At 35.1% G+C, this 15,111-nt stretch overlaps 1 protein-coding gene across 2 annotated transcripts in view; it reads right to left on the bottom strand.

The window, feature by feature from the left end:
• Positions 1-15,111, bottom strand: part of LOC106465268 — a 134,364-nt gene that overhangs the window by 7,742 nt on the left and 111,511 nt on the right. Inside the window, exons 17-19 of one of the 2 annotated variants that reach the window (XM_022393128.1) lie at positions 10,612-10,650; positions 9,364-9,590; positions 8,619-8,798 (exon numbers count right to left, since the gene is read on the bottom strand). In XM_022393128.1, the coding sequence (XP_022248836.1) occupies positions 8,619-8,798; positions 9,364-9,590; positions 10,612-10,650 (446 nt within the window). Of the gene's footprint in view, positions 1-8,618; positions 8,799-9,363; positions 9,591-10,611; positions 10,651-11,935; positions 12,062-15,111 lie in introns of those variants that run through there. The other variant, XM_022393129.1, reaches the window with a different exon arrangement.

Genomic DNA, 15,111 nt, shown 5'->3' with positions numbered 1-15,111 from the left:
TGCTTGTTATAAAACAGGACACATTGCAAAGGAGTACAAGTCCAGTGCCAGCAAACAATAGCTGAAACCTTACTATAAAGCAGCTGGAGCTATTTATAAAGACAGTGTTTAAAAACAAGTGAATAGCATTATGGATGTTGCTGCCAGAAGAAAGAGAACCAAGGCTACTCCTCAGTTTCAATACAAAAAAAGAAGGATTGATTGGTGCATGACTAATGGTTGGCTCAAATTAGCAAATGGATCAATAGTGCCAATAGTGATGGGAGCTTGTGACAAATATCAAGAGATGCCAACAAATCATAATATGCCAATATGTGAAGGCTATGTTGGGGACAAGAATGTAAAGGTTCTATGAAACAATGGGGGCAGTGGTGCAGAAGTGAGAACTAGTCTCATATTTGATGATCAGATGAGGTATGGCTGTTTGTGCTAATTGATGGGACAGTGAGAAAGTTCCCCATAGTGAAAATAAAGGTGTATACTCCATATTATGTAGAAGACCTTGAGGCTATGTGTATCAAGGAACCAATACATGACTTGGTAATAGGAAACATACCAGGTAGCAGAAATCTGTAGGAACTAAGAAGAGAGAAGTTTGATGAATTATCTGCTGTCACAACCAGAGTTAGAGAAAAGAAGAGCAAACAAGACATCAAGCCCCTTCAAGTGTCAAAAGGCGACATCCTGATATAAGGTTTATAGGGACTGAAGGAAGCATAAAAGAAAGACCCATCACTGCAGAAACTTTGGGAAAATGACAGACAGAATCACAAGTAACTTCCATTGGCCAGGAGTCACAGGGGATGTGAGTATATTCTGCAGATCATGTGACATCTGCCACTAAACACTACCAAAAGGAAAGGTAGCCAAGGTGCCATTGGGAAAGATGCCTCTCATAGAAGAACCATTCAATAGAGTAGCTGTGGAGTTGATTGGACCACTAGCGCCTGTGTTTGATAAAGGCAACTGGTATGTGTTTACAGTAGTCAATTATACAACACATTATCCAGAAGCACTAGCACTGGCAAAGATAGAGACAGAAAAGGTATCAGAAGCCCTTCTGGAGATATTTTGCAGAGTAGGCTTTCTGAGAGAAATCCTAAGTGACAGAGGAATCCAGTTTACCTAAGAACTGATGCAGGAAGTGTGCAGACTCACCAGCACTTAGCAACTCTTTACCACGCCATACAATCCTAAATGTAATGGACTTTGGGAGAGAATAAATGGAGTTTTAAAGAGCATGCTGAGGAAGATATACCGAGAGAGACCACGTGACTGGGATAGGTACCTGCAAGCAGTATTATTTGCTTGTTGATAAGTCCCAGAGGAAAGTACAGGATTTTACCCTTTGAATTTCTGTATGGAAGAACAGTACAAGCAAATATTGAAAGAGCTATGGACTAGAGAAGAAGAGTCAGAAATAAGGAACATGTATCAGTATGTGTTAGACCTCAGAAACCAACTGGAGGAGACCTGACAACTTGCTCAACAGAGCTTATATGCAGCTCAAGGCAGTCAGAAACATTTCTATGACAAGGAAGCCAAGGATCAACATTTCAAGGTTGGACAAAAGGTCTTAGTTCTGCTACTCACAAATCACAACAAACTCACTCTGTAATGGAAAGGACTATTGGAAGTACAGGAAGTACTCAATAGAATGGACTACAAGATGAATGTGAATGGAAAGACCAGGATCTACCATGCCAATTTGTTGAAGGAGTATTATGGTAGAGAAGAAAATCTATCAGGTGCAGCTATTAAAATAGAAATGGATGTTGTAGGTGTAGCAATTATAGTTGCAGAACCATAAGAGAGTGACCCTTTCTTAGAAAATGAGGACCTACTAGACCTAAGACCACTAGGTGGAGATGAGACATATAAAGATGTCAACATCAGTGAAGAACTGACCAGCAAACAAAAAAAAGTATTACAAGACCTACTGTGCCAATATGCTGATATCTTCATGGATAAACCTGAAAAGACAGACCTTGTGCAACACAAGATCGAAACAACAATCAAGGATCCAGTCAGAGTGAAGCCATATCAGATGCCTCATGCAATGACAAACATGATAAAGCAGGAAGTGAAGGCACTGTTGGAAGCTGGAATCATCAAGCCGTCAAATTCACCAGTTCTAATCATGAAGAAGAAGGACAGATCAAACTGCTTCTGCATAGACTTCTGGAAGCTGAATCTCGTGACAAAGTTCAACTCAGAACCAATGGTCAATCCAGAAGCTATCATGGCAAAGCTAGATGGAGCCAAGTTCTTTACAAAAATCGACCTCAGTAAAGGTTATTGGCAAATCCCAATAGAGATGGAATCTAAAGAGAAGACAGCATTTGTGACACCAGATGGATGTTACCAATTTAAGCAAATGCCATTTGGATAAGTGAACTCAGCAGCAACATTCAACCGCATGATGAGAAGGATGCTGTGCAATACCACCAACATTGAGCACCATGTAGATGATGTTCTGACATACACTGCAAGATGAGAAGACCACTTGAAGACTCTTTAACATTTGTTCCAGTGAGTGAGAGCAGCAGGCCTCACCATCAGACCATCCAAGTGCTACATCAGATATGCCATGCTAGAGTTTATTGGATTTATAGTTGGGAACCGACAGATAGCCATGGAAAAGGAGAATATAATCCACATACAAGATACACCAGCTCCAACGACTAAGCAGCAAGTCAGATCTTTCCTGGAGTTAGTGGGATACTACAGGAAATTCATCCCAAATTATGCTGAAATTACTGCACCATTGACTGACCTGACCAAGAAAGTCTTATCCAACAAGGTGAAGTGGGAACAACCACACCAAGTGGCATCCCAGAAATTAAAGAACATGTTAGAAAGCTCCCCAATTCTTAGAATGCCAAACTTTGACAAACCTTTCATTGTCCAGGCTAATGCTTCAGACATTGGAATTGGGACATGAAGAGGGACTGTTTCTTGTAACTTACGTAAGTAAAAAAACTGTCAAATAGTGAAAAGAATTACTCTGTGATTGAACGAGAGTGTCTGCCATTTGGAAGTTCCATAACTATCTGTATGGGAAGGAGTTCATCATCCAGACAGACAATCAACCACTTACATACATTCAGAAGTGCAAGATCAACAGCATGAGAATCATGAGGTGAGTGTTGTACCTTCAGAACTACAGGATCCACATAGAAGCTATCAAAGGGACTACAAATGTTGGAGCAGACTTTGTATGTGAATGAACAAAATTTGTATTTCGTAGAAAAGAAAATATTGTAAATATGTTTCCTGAAGAGGGATTTATGTCCCGATATAAAAGTCTATTATTGATTTGTTGTGTTTTGCATTTGTGACTTGCTTCTGTCGAGAGTATAGAGTGGCATGTGGGAACTGAAAGTGAAGGGGTTGTGGTGAACCGAAAATGAGATGAGAGATATAAAGTGGGCCAGCAGAACATAAAGAATCAGAAGGTCGAAGAAAAGCTATGGACTAGAAAGGTTTATGACTGTGGTGATGCATTTCTATGTATTTTATTCAGAATATATATATATATATTGATTTGAAACAAGTGTAGTGCATGGTATTCATTCATCATTACCTTTACCATCAACAAGTCACAGCAACCTACTGTATAAGAATCCACAAACACAAAACCTGACATAATACAAGTTTTAAAGTTTTTAAGTTTATAAGAAAATATCTAAAAAATCCTGAATTTCTCACAGTATGAAAATTGTAAGATTTGTTCTTTAGGTCTTCATTCTTGTGTAAATTATTTACCACTCCTCTGAGAAGTGTGGAATCTAACGTAAGTTACTCATTATAATATATATATTTTATAGCTTTCAGTCTTATTTGTTTATAGAGCCATAAACTAGAAAATCAGACCCACTTGCCATGCCCACCTGCCGCGTCTTCTCTTTCACAAATTGCCAAATTCTCTCTGATAATTTAGACTTTATTTTTTATAACTAATAGAAATTAATGTTTTAATCTATCAAATCATGTATTATATTACATTGTTTTCAGTAAAGAGTATTGTCTATTTCACCTCCAATTTGAAAATTTCTGTCACACTATTCACATCAACAAATTTAGCTAAATTTTTAAAGGCTTATCACATTATTAAAAAGCCAGATAAAGTAAAATAATTATAAGATATTGTTTGCTTTGCGTGGTTATTATTCTGTTCAAAGGTGCATTATTTAATTCAATAAAATTTAATTAGTGTACTAGTACCATTAGCTGGCTTAACTTTCATTGACAGTTGACAGCAAAAAAACAAGATTTTTAATGTATATCCTTTATCTATTATCACAAAAGTAACTAAAATGTAAAATTTCGAAACTTGTTAGGTTAAATAAAACCACATAGCCGAGGTTTCACAACTCGAGGTTGGAATTAAGGGGTCTTGGTCCCTATATTCCACATTTGTGGGTAGGGCAATTGGACTGCAACGTTATGTGTAGATATACTTTTGATTGGATCCCAACTTGTAGCCATAGAGCGATGCATTCTGAATCATCGGATTTATGACAAGAAAGTAAGAAACACCAAAGCTGACAAACTTTCTCCTCCACCTGAAGAAGTCGAAAGACAACACCCCAGGCTTGGAATGGTGGGATCGTGTATGCCTTACTCAACCAAAGGAACAGAACTCATCCGGTCTGGAATTATGAACATTCATCTCATTCCCCAACCAAGTGGGCAAGAAGCATTCCACTTGCCCCTGGAATTATTGAAAAGAGCATCCATTTAGTTGGGAGAATTCAATTGGGCCAAGACAGGTGATTTGCTATCACATTAATCACCCCTGGAACATGGCAAGCCAGGAGGCTGATATGATGGTATTAAGCCCAGTAGAGAATATCCAGAGTTCAAAAACAAAGGCCCTGAGAATGCATACCCCCAGGACAGGAAATGCAAGAGAACATTGTGGAATTGATGGAATAAGTCATGAGAATTTTCCCCTGCAATACATCTAGAGTGATAGTTGGATAAGATCAACACTATCAGCAGTATTCCTATATTGCCCCCTCATCCCAAGTTTCATCTCTTCACTGATGCCACACTTCAGGGATGGGGTGCACATAGGGTCTATGGATGGAAGACGATTCTTCCTTCGACCTCAGTAACTTAGAACTTCTTGCTGTCCAACAGGCAAAGGTAGTGTTCATCCGATCCACCCATCTCTTGAGAATTAGGATGTTGCTTCTGATGAAGGAGACTGGATAATCCAGTGGATTGGAATTCCTGATCCACTGGTCGCATAGTGACCACTAAAGGGACTGCGTCATGAAGGAATAAGAGATTAGAGGGATGCCCACATCCCTAAAAGATATAGAACCATTCATGAAAGTAAGAGCATGATTGCCCATTCCACACCCTAGAACCAGATAGAAATGGCTGAGCCCAGCTTAAAATATGTTGAAAAAGACACCCAGATGGACAATATAGCAAGTCAGCAAGAGAATGGATTTCTCGGCTCTGATAAGAAAGACAGCCTTGGTGGCTTCTGAAAGGAGAAGCTGTGTGCATTGTTCTGCCAACTGATGAGATGATGCCAGAAGAAACCAGTCATCCAGATAATGGAGTGTACATAGGCCCAAAGTATGAAGGTGACAAGGGAAATTCGTATGACTCTGCAAAAGACATATGGTGCAGATGCTAGGCCAAAGGGTAGATTCCTTGAACTGCAGAACCTAACCCCTGTGCACAAAATGTAGATAGTGGAAGGATGACTTTGTTATCAGAATGTGGAGATAAGCATCAGCAACATGGAACTTGGTCATCCACAGACTTGGTGAAGAATGCCAATGTACGTTGAGAAAAAGACTCCATTGTGAACCTGAGAGGATCTAAGAATTGGTTGAGATGAGAAAGATCAATGATTGGCTGCCAATCTCCTGTCTTCTTGGGCACACCCCCTGGACCAAGAACTCTCTGATGGCCTTGGACAGAGGATCCACACTCCACGGATCTGTTAAGGGTGGAAATACCATATCATAGGTTGGGAGGATAATGAAGGTGGAGAAGTTAATGGAATGACCAACCTCAATACCAGAACCTGAAGTACCCATGGATCTGTGGTAAAGGAATTCCAGGTGTCCTTCAATTGTTGTAACCTCATTCCCACAGACCCCACCCACGTAGTGTAGTCACTGACACTGTTGGCAATGGTCTGCCTGAGCAGAGGAGCTTTCAAACTAAGACAGAATCTACTCTGAGTATCCAAAGAGTGAGGAACAGAAGCCGAGGTTCAGGACATAAGACGAGCAGTCACACCATGACTTCTGGCAGGAGCCAAAGAAAATCTAGAGGCCAACAACAAGGAAAAAAGGAAACAGGTGACATCAATTCACGATTCCAACATTTCTGGGACCCCTGAACATCAAGGAACAAAGAAAAGAAACCTCACATAGATGAACTCCCTCCAACAAGGCATCTCTACCCAATAAATCCTAACAACATATATGCCAGGTAGCCAAACAAAGAGCAGAAGTTGACAATCTTACCAAGGTAGAAGTCAGCAAAAGACCCAAGTCATCCTCAAATTGATGTGTGGACCACTGATAGGTTCCAGACAATTTTTTTTGGGGGGGGGGATTTAAGAACAGGAGTGAAGGTCAAACAAATCTGAAAAATTGTGATCTGTTCAAAGTGGTCACAGGGTCTAGTCTGGAACTTTACATATCCAAAGGAGGATCTAGTCTGTGGAATCGAAATGTATGTCCACCTGGCAGTGGTAAGCCAAAGCATGCTATTCAGACAAATGAGGGGGGCATATAATAGAGCAGTAAATCTCCCAGCATGACAGCAAAATCAGGTGAAGTAGGAAAACTAAGTTGTCACCCTCAGACCTTTCAATCATCAAAGAAGGAGTAGATTCAGAGACAACCACAGAAAGCCCTTAAACTTCACAAATGTGATTGACTTATTGAAGAAATGGAGCAGGAGGTGGCTAATCCAAATTGGACTCATGAGAAGACGACCCAGTAAACAAAGGAGCTGGAAAAAGAGAGTCCAAATTCTCTCCAGACTGCCCTGGATCAACAACAAAAGCAGACTCAGAATCCCCTAGAGAGAGATGACCCCAGACCGAATATATGTCTCCATCTCAATGAATAAGATCATGGACAGCCTCAACTGAGAGTGCCATTCTCCCCTCCCCCTGACCTTTGAGAAATGTTAGATAACAGAGGTGGAATGCTGGAAACAGTAACCTGTGAATTCATGCCTCAATATTTTTTTGATAATAATTATTAAATATAATTTATATAGAAAGCCACTAGGCAATGTGAAAATCGCAACCAAGTACATTAATTATCACAGCATTTGTGTAGAGAAACCCTTGTTGAAATGCTCTGTCGAGAAAAACTGATAAAATTATCTGAATGAAGTGCTTATATACAGTACCAGAATAGAGACTGCATTGACATAGGTGGAGAGTATATCGCCAATGTCAATTGAGTGGGGTATAAAAGACTGGAGCAAGTGAGAAAAAATCAGACCAATGCTTAGATGGGCAAAGATGGAAATCCAGGCAGTTGAGTAATAGCCATAAGTGTCAATGGATGGTAAGTATGTTTTGGAATTCAATACTCTAATTTGAGCTACACATTTGCTGAGTGATTTAAAACTTGTATGGTGGGATTATTAGTTAAACATTGGTTAAAGCATGATAAAATAATAAAATTTAAGTATAAACAGATTTATACTGTTACAAGCTTTAAGCTATTTAGGATAAATGATTGTAGTTTCTTGTTACAACTTGCAGTGATTTTAGAAAGAAAAAAGGTAACTTAGATTTATTTTGTATTTTGTTATGATGGTTATAAAGTCAATCAAATTGATTGAATGCAATATAGAGTTAGGGTAGAAAAAATTACAGATAAAATGTAAAGTTTTACTGAAAAAACAGTTGATATTTATTTAGAAGATTTTATAGATTACACATAAAATTTGACAATTTTCATGTAAAAAAAGTATTTTTGATCTTAACATGAAAATCACTTTGCACACAATGCAATCAATACTCTAACTACATATATTCATGGAAAAATGTTTAGTAAAAATTTATAATTAAAAAGTGATTTTTTATGTACTAAAGACTTGTAATGTTTACTGAAAGCTTGCCAAATTCCATGAAGATACACAAAACATATTAAGGTAATGGTATAGAAACTATGATGGTCACTTTGAGGCCACAAGGTCGGTGTAATTCACAAAGCCCATAGTGAGAGGGTAAAAATCCATGGTAGGGAATCTCTACAGTTTTTTTAGAAATTAAACTTAACTGAGCCATCAGATGTACAGGTATGAGAATAACAGAAACAAATGCAAACGATAATCTGTCCAATGAACCTTGATGTACCCCAACATATTAAAACTTTTAAAACCAATTCCAGGTTTCAACGTTTGAAAATTATCCAATGTTTTTAGATGTGTATAACACAAACATGTTTGCATGTTAGAAAGCTTAAAAAAAGCCTCATATCAGAATCAGTTCTACGTCATGACATAAATATGATGTAAAAAAAGACTTTTACTGGTTAATGGGTTTTGAAAACTATAATAGTTATGAAATGGATTTAGTGTTTTCAAATTTAAAAATAAAATCCAAATTTTACCTCTAAATAAATATGCAGAGAAAATGACTTTTCAAATTCAGGTGACTTCTGTCCTGGGATTTGAGATACTCGAATCAAATTGTAGATTTGTTCAATATAACCTTTTAAGATTAAATGGATTTCTTCCTCCATTAGACAACTTTGAATCTTGATACGGTGTGGAAAAGAAAATGGCTTTGGCTGGTGGATGTGAAGTAAAAATATTAATGCAGCTTCTAAAACTAGAAAAACATCACAGAAACACTTTTTCTCTGTTTTTTAAATGAAAAGCATAACCTAAACAAATTGAAAGAAATATACAGAACTAAATTTAGATTCACAGTTAAGAAATGGATGTTTACCAATGTTGTACTTCCTGGAAAACTAACTGGTCAGCAAAATAGAGAAGAGAAATTTGACTCAGCCTAAGTGTAACCAATTCATGTCATATGGTATGCAAAAAGTAAATAATCAATGTACAAAATACATGCATAACAACTATTTTTTATCATCCTATTTGTTTTGCTTTTGTCATGGTATTTGATCCTGATGCATTCAATTCATTGTTATGTTAAAATATCAGCAAACAGCATTTTGAAACTTATCTTAAAAAAAAACACAGTAATAAATTCTATTAATCAAACAAAAAAGGATCTTGACATCTGGGATCTCTAATGTTAGAAGTATCTTTTAGTTTAGCATGCCTTCTCGGACCACTTATCTAATTCAAGTCTTCTACAAGTGAAAGTGAATAATAGTCAATTACTTTTTGCATTGTATAGACACCCATCAGACAGCAATGTTTGAAGAGTTCATGGGCTTCCTTGGTCCTTTCTAACTGCATACATGTGACCACCAAGGCTCGTAAGATTGGGCGATCCAGATCCAACCATGCTCCAAGATGGCGAAAATATTCATACAGAGCCATGGCCTCATTCAGATCACGCCAGTTAAGCAATTTGACAATGTACTGATTGTACAATTCACTGATCTCTGAAACATTAAAACCATGAAGGTTAGTAATTGCCTCATTCTGTAAAAGTCATGGAAGCTCACTTGAAACAAGTTTGATGTTCTCTAAAGAATGAAATAAAACATTGATCAGTAAAATTATTAAATAAATTCAATTATTTTTTCTCCATGGAATAATATATAGAAAATTTTTTCTTAAAATTAGTAATATTATTAACTTCAAAAATTAACAAAATCTGCATTTTTCTAGTGACATCATCACTTAGAAATATTTGCTTCACAATTTTTATGCAAAGGAACAAAAAGCTGTGAACTGATAGACTAGATGGAAGGCAGCTAGACAACCACTGCAAACTCTTATCCAATCATATAGTGGGATTTGACCATTACTCTTATTTCACACTCACAACCCCAAAGTGTAAAGCACAATTTTGTGGCAAGAAGGCAAAACCCATGAATCCTCAGATTTAAAGTCTAGGTACACTAACCACAGAGCAATGCCTGGCCCCATTTACTGATGCTTATAAAAAAATTATCTATAAAAAAATACATTCACCAAACTATTCTTTTACTAACATTTAAACAAAGTTACCAAAAAACTATTTTATTTTTTAAAAGTTGCACTTCAAATACTAACTTCTATAATGAAATGATAGAAATAATTTGTTCAATAAGATTAACGTTTAAAATTAACTTCTAAATTTAGTCACCATGAATTATTATTTTTTGTTCTTTTTTAGAGATATAAAATAGCTTGAAATAAGAGAATATTAACTGTAAAGCAAGAATTGCTCATTCACCAATTTACCACTGAAAACATTATGCAATATTCCAAAACTGTCATATATAAAAAATACAAGTATTACAGTACAAAATGGTGTGTGGAGTTAAAAAATAGTTTGTTTTTTGTTGTTTTCATGACAATGCTGCTTGATAGTACAAGTTTTTTGGCTAAACATATAAAACAACATAAACTTGTTGCCAAGTAAGGTCAATATCAGTAATAAAACAAGGATAACTGATAAAAGAAAACTTGAATTACCTTCAGTCATGTTCTGTTGGGTTTTGGGGTCACTTAAATCTGCAAATTAGAGAACCAAATAAAATTAAACACTCTTCACAACTAAGAAAAATCACACTAAAAAGTGATACTGTTTTTAATCCTAGTTTTCACTTTTGTTTTTTAACATAATTATTTAGATTATTTCTAAATACTAAGTGAACTGTATTTTCCATCTTTTGGCAAAGACAGCTTGATGTATCAAAGTATTGGGCAAACAAATTCACTTGAAAAGGCTTTGTGCACATACAAAACAATGGTTAAACCAGCAAGTCAAAATATGTACATACTTCTAGCTAGAGAACCCAACTCTAAATGCTCTTGCTTGAGCCATGTTTGTATACATTAGCAGCAAAATAACATTCTTATGACACTTTGTAATCCAAAAATAATAACTGAATTATATCAAAAATCAGTATTCATAAATGCAGTAAAAATATTGCTTTTACTAATACAAAGTTGGTTGTTGTAACTACAAACTTACATTGATAAAACCTACAAAGTAATTTAATTACAAGTTATCAATTATTTCACACATCAAATAAATTCAAGAATTTATTAACAAAACTATGAATTAGTTTACTAAAAAAAATGAATATCAACATAAATATAAGTGCTGCTAATAAGATCTGCATTTCAGTTTCAAGCATAATCTTCTATCATGGCCATCAGACTTGCAAAACAGGTTTCTAGTCTGAACAAATCATGTTCACTTTGTACTTTTAAATACAAAAGTGATAAAATTTGTGTGTGTGTCTATATATATATATATATTAAATTATTAAATTCAACACCAAATAACTACATTAAAAGTGCTTTCTATATTCAAATTTTTAACAAGTTCTTTTGCAAAAGATTTTTTACTAAGCACATTATTTATTTCTTGAAGTATGCTTTAACCCTTTCTGAACCGGGTGGGAGTTATTGAAACTCCTTATTTTTTCCTTATCACAGTGGAAATACTTAACCAAACTACAAGAAACTTAGTAAAAACTCACTATGTAATGGTAGATAAATACATAATACTGTCTAAAGTAATCTAAAATCAAGTTTAGATCCACAATTACAGCAAGTTTTTATGGAAAAGAAATTCTGACATTGAAAGTGTCAAAATGTGTTGTTCCATAAAAGTGGATCTATTTTAGATTAATGTGGAGTTTCTAGTTTCTGCTTAAACAAAATCATATAATTTCATTTACTTTTTCTATGATTTTTTTTGTACTATAAAGTTTACAAAATTTTGTTATAAGATACTCTTTCAAAAAAAAAAAAGACAACAAAAATACCTTCTTTTATCTTTTTTTTTATTATTGTTGATAAGAGAGTTCCATTTCATATATCCAGTCAGTTTCAACTTCATTGATATTAATTAATATATATCTTTTGATATTTTATTTTGCCAATTGCAGTAGTCAGCACTTCCAGCTAAAATCTGTAGAAAACACAGCAAAAAATGATAAAATTATTCAGTGCCCTATGACTTGACCCATCATAATGGAGTCAGATCAGGTTAGGTAACAATATTTTCACTCACAATATTCTTTGTCAAGATCAATTTATTTCTAATAAAGATAGCTTCTTTTCAATAAACAATAAGTTCTTTACTTATCAACATTGTTTCATTACAATAAACTTAACAATACTGTTTAATAAACAAGAATTTGAGTCAGAACATTTTCCAGCATACTCTTTAAACCTAACTAGGCTTAGCTGATGCAATACAATTTCTGTAGCTTTCAAACAAATATAATTTAGCACAAAAAACATTTTGAGAAACAAAAACAATGTCTAAAAAACTATACAAAAATACCCTGATTCTGTGGTTCATTTGTAAGTATTCTAAGCTTCCCAAAAAACTCCACTGTTATTCCCTGCAGAAGCTACATCTAATCATTTTCACACAAAAACATTACTGCTCACATCACTTTATTCACTCTCTACTGCCAAAAACAGTTTATAATCTGCTATATCCAATGGTGTTTAAACTTTGCCTATTACAAAACTGTTCTTTAGTAGTAGTTGTTCCAATCACAAGATGTAAAGCCATAAAAGGTTATGATGAAAGGCAGTAATAACAGAATTAGAAAAAGGAAAGGGAAAATCAAGTGAGAAACAACTTTCTTAGCAAATATAAACATAGGCTTTGAAATGGGCAGCAAGACCGATATTTATGTAAATTTATGCTTAAACATAAATACTTACATTCCCCCATGTATTTCTTGGCATCTAACATAGGATAAAGCTTAATTAACTTCATTTAGAATCACAAGTCAGCTTAGAATTTATGCAAAATAACCTCTCTCTCTGATATGTCTAGAAGTAAATTTACAACATCAAATATAAAATCTGCTTTGTTATATGTATACATATGCACACACTATGATTTATATACTAAGTTAATACTCAACATGCCTATAGCACACCCTTATTAGCACTGACCAATTTGTTGAAGGAATTCTGCAGTAAGATATCTTTCCATATTGTCAAAAGTAATATAAATAGATATTTATCTTACTATATATTACTAATAAAAGTTACCTCTGTACATCTTTTATAAGTTTAAACAAGATGATTCTCTTATCTCATGACACAGTGAAGCTAGTATATAACTACATAGTTTCAAGTTACAAATGGGATTTTTTGTAAAGCAAAAGTTTTTGCCAAGCTAATTACTTCAACAACATAATAAAAAAAAAACAAGTAAAGGAACTAACAGAATAAATTTATTACTTTAACACAGTGGCATAGCCATGAATGAGCCTGGGTATGCCATGGCTCGCCCACTCAGCATCAAGGCTAATCCAATCAGAGTTTGCTTGACAGTTCTCACATCTGAATATGTAATATAAAGCTCTTTCTTTTTAGCAACCTGTAACTTGCCTTCACGATTTGTATGCCTTCTGCCTGTCCATCATAGATACAGAACCACCCAAAATTTTGTATCTGGCTATGTCACTGCTTTAACATGATGAAATAAAACCATGAAATAGTTAGATTATTTCAAGACAAGGGATCGAGAAAGGTTTCTGATGCAATATTTAAAAGTTTAGAAAGTTACAATCTACAGATGAAAGGAAGGGAGCTCTACAGAAAACAGATTGAAAGAAACAAAAATAATTAATGTTCACAACTGTAAAACAAACAGTGCAGTTTTATTTTCTAAACTATTTGAGCAAGACATAAGCAGGAAACATGCACAAAGACTGCATATTTGCAGCTTTGTTTGTTAACATGCTTTATCTGAACAAGTGTTTCTGTTTCTCCATTAAAATTAAAAATCACTATAGGGTTAACAGTTTGGATTTTTTACTACTTTATTCAAAACAAATGTTAAGATTTATAGCAAAAAAAATTATAACCTGATTTGGGAGTGAAGATCAGACAAAGTTTCTAAAACTTATTGTTGATACAATATACCAGGCTGAAAGGGGTTAATATTAAGTAAAACATGCATGTATATATGAGCACACACATACACACGTGTGTGTGTGTACAATCTATATATATTTTCTAAGAATAGTAATCAGAATGTGTTAATTTCTTATGTAAATAGTATTGTTATGTGTCTGCCTGTTTGATAATTTCCAGTATAAATTATTTCTGAGGAACTTCAGCAATACAAGTCCCTTCTTAATTAAAACTAGTTTATTCTTTCTCGATACAACTTTGTAATACACAGAATTTCCACAGTCACTTTAAACTTAACAACCTTTATAACACACGCTATAGATCACAGTGATTCACACACTTTAATTACGGAGCCTACTGTTCGCTTGACTCAATTATCTCTATCTTCAATCTATCTGCCTATGCAATCATGCTGGTTTTTCTTGCCAGGCTTATATACAAAAAAAAGAGGGCACCTCGAACAAACTTGGGCCTACCCGATAATTCATGATCCCTCCAGAAACTCCAGCGCACATGCTCCCAGTGTCACATGACTTCCGCTGTTGTAACACTGCCCCTTCTTTAGAATTGTTCATCCCAAACAATAGCCACTTACATTAAACCAATAAATAGTTAACAATAACTTAATTAAATGGACAGAATTTACAAACACAAAATTAAAATTCAACAAAGTCTCTTAATTTTACGGGACGTATCTTTTTTCGTACTGGTCTCTGTCTCATTGGCTTCTGCTTCACGTGGGGTTCATCTGCTCCATCAGGAAATATCCCATTATTGGTAACAGTCACATCAGTGGTAGTAACTTCATTAAGAGCTTCACTGTCTTCCTTCTCAAAACTGGGTACAGTTTCTTATTCAACAGTGGCTTTTTCAGGTGACACGTCTTCAGCAGCATCATATGTTCTGTTGTTCACTTCGTTCTAACTGAAACGACCTGGACTGTGATAATGCCAAAGCCTGTTGGCATGCACTACCTTTGGCTTACCTTGCCAACTACATTTATTTGAAAAGTCACGTATGAGAGACGATCCACTATGTCATACGGGCCTTCCCATGGAGAAGACAAATTAGGAG

This window comes from Limulus polyphemus, unplaced genomic scaffold, assembly GCF_000517525.1.
Source record: "Limulus polyphemus unplaced genomic scaffold, Limulus_polyphemus-2.1.2 Scaffold1890, whole genome shotgun sequence".
Lineage (NCBI taxonomy): Eukaryota > Metazoa > Arthropoda > Merostomata > Xiphosura > Limulidae > Limulus > Limulus polyphemus.
The sequence above is the reverse complement of the archived record's forward strand: the minus strand, read 5'-3'. Positions and strand labels throughout refer to the sequence as shown.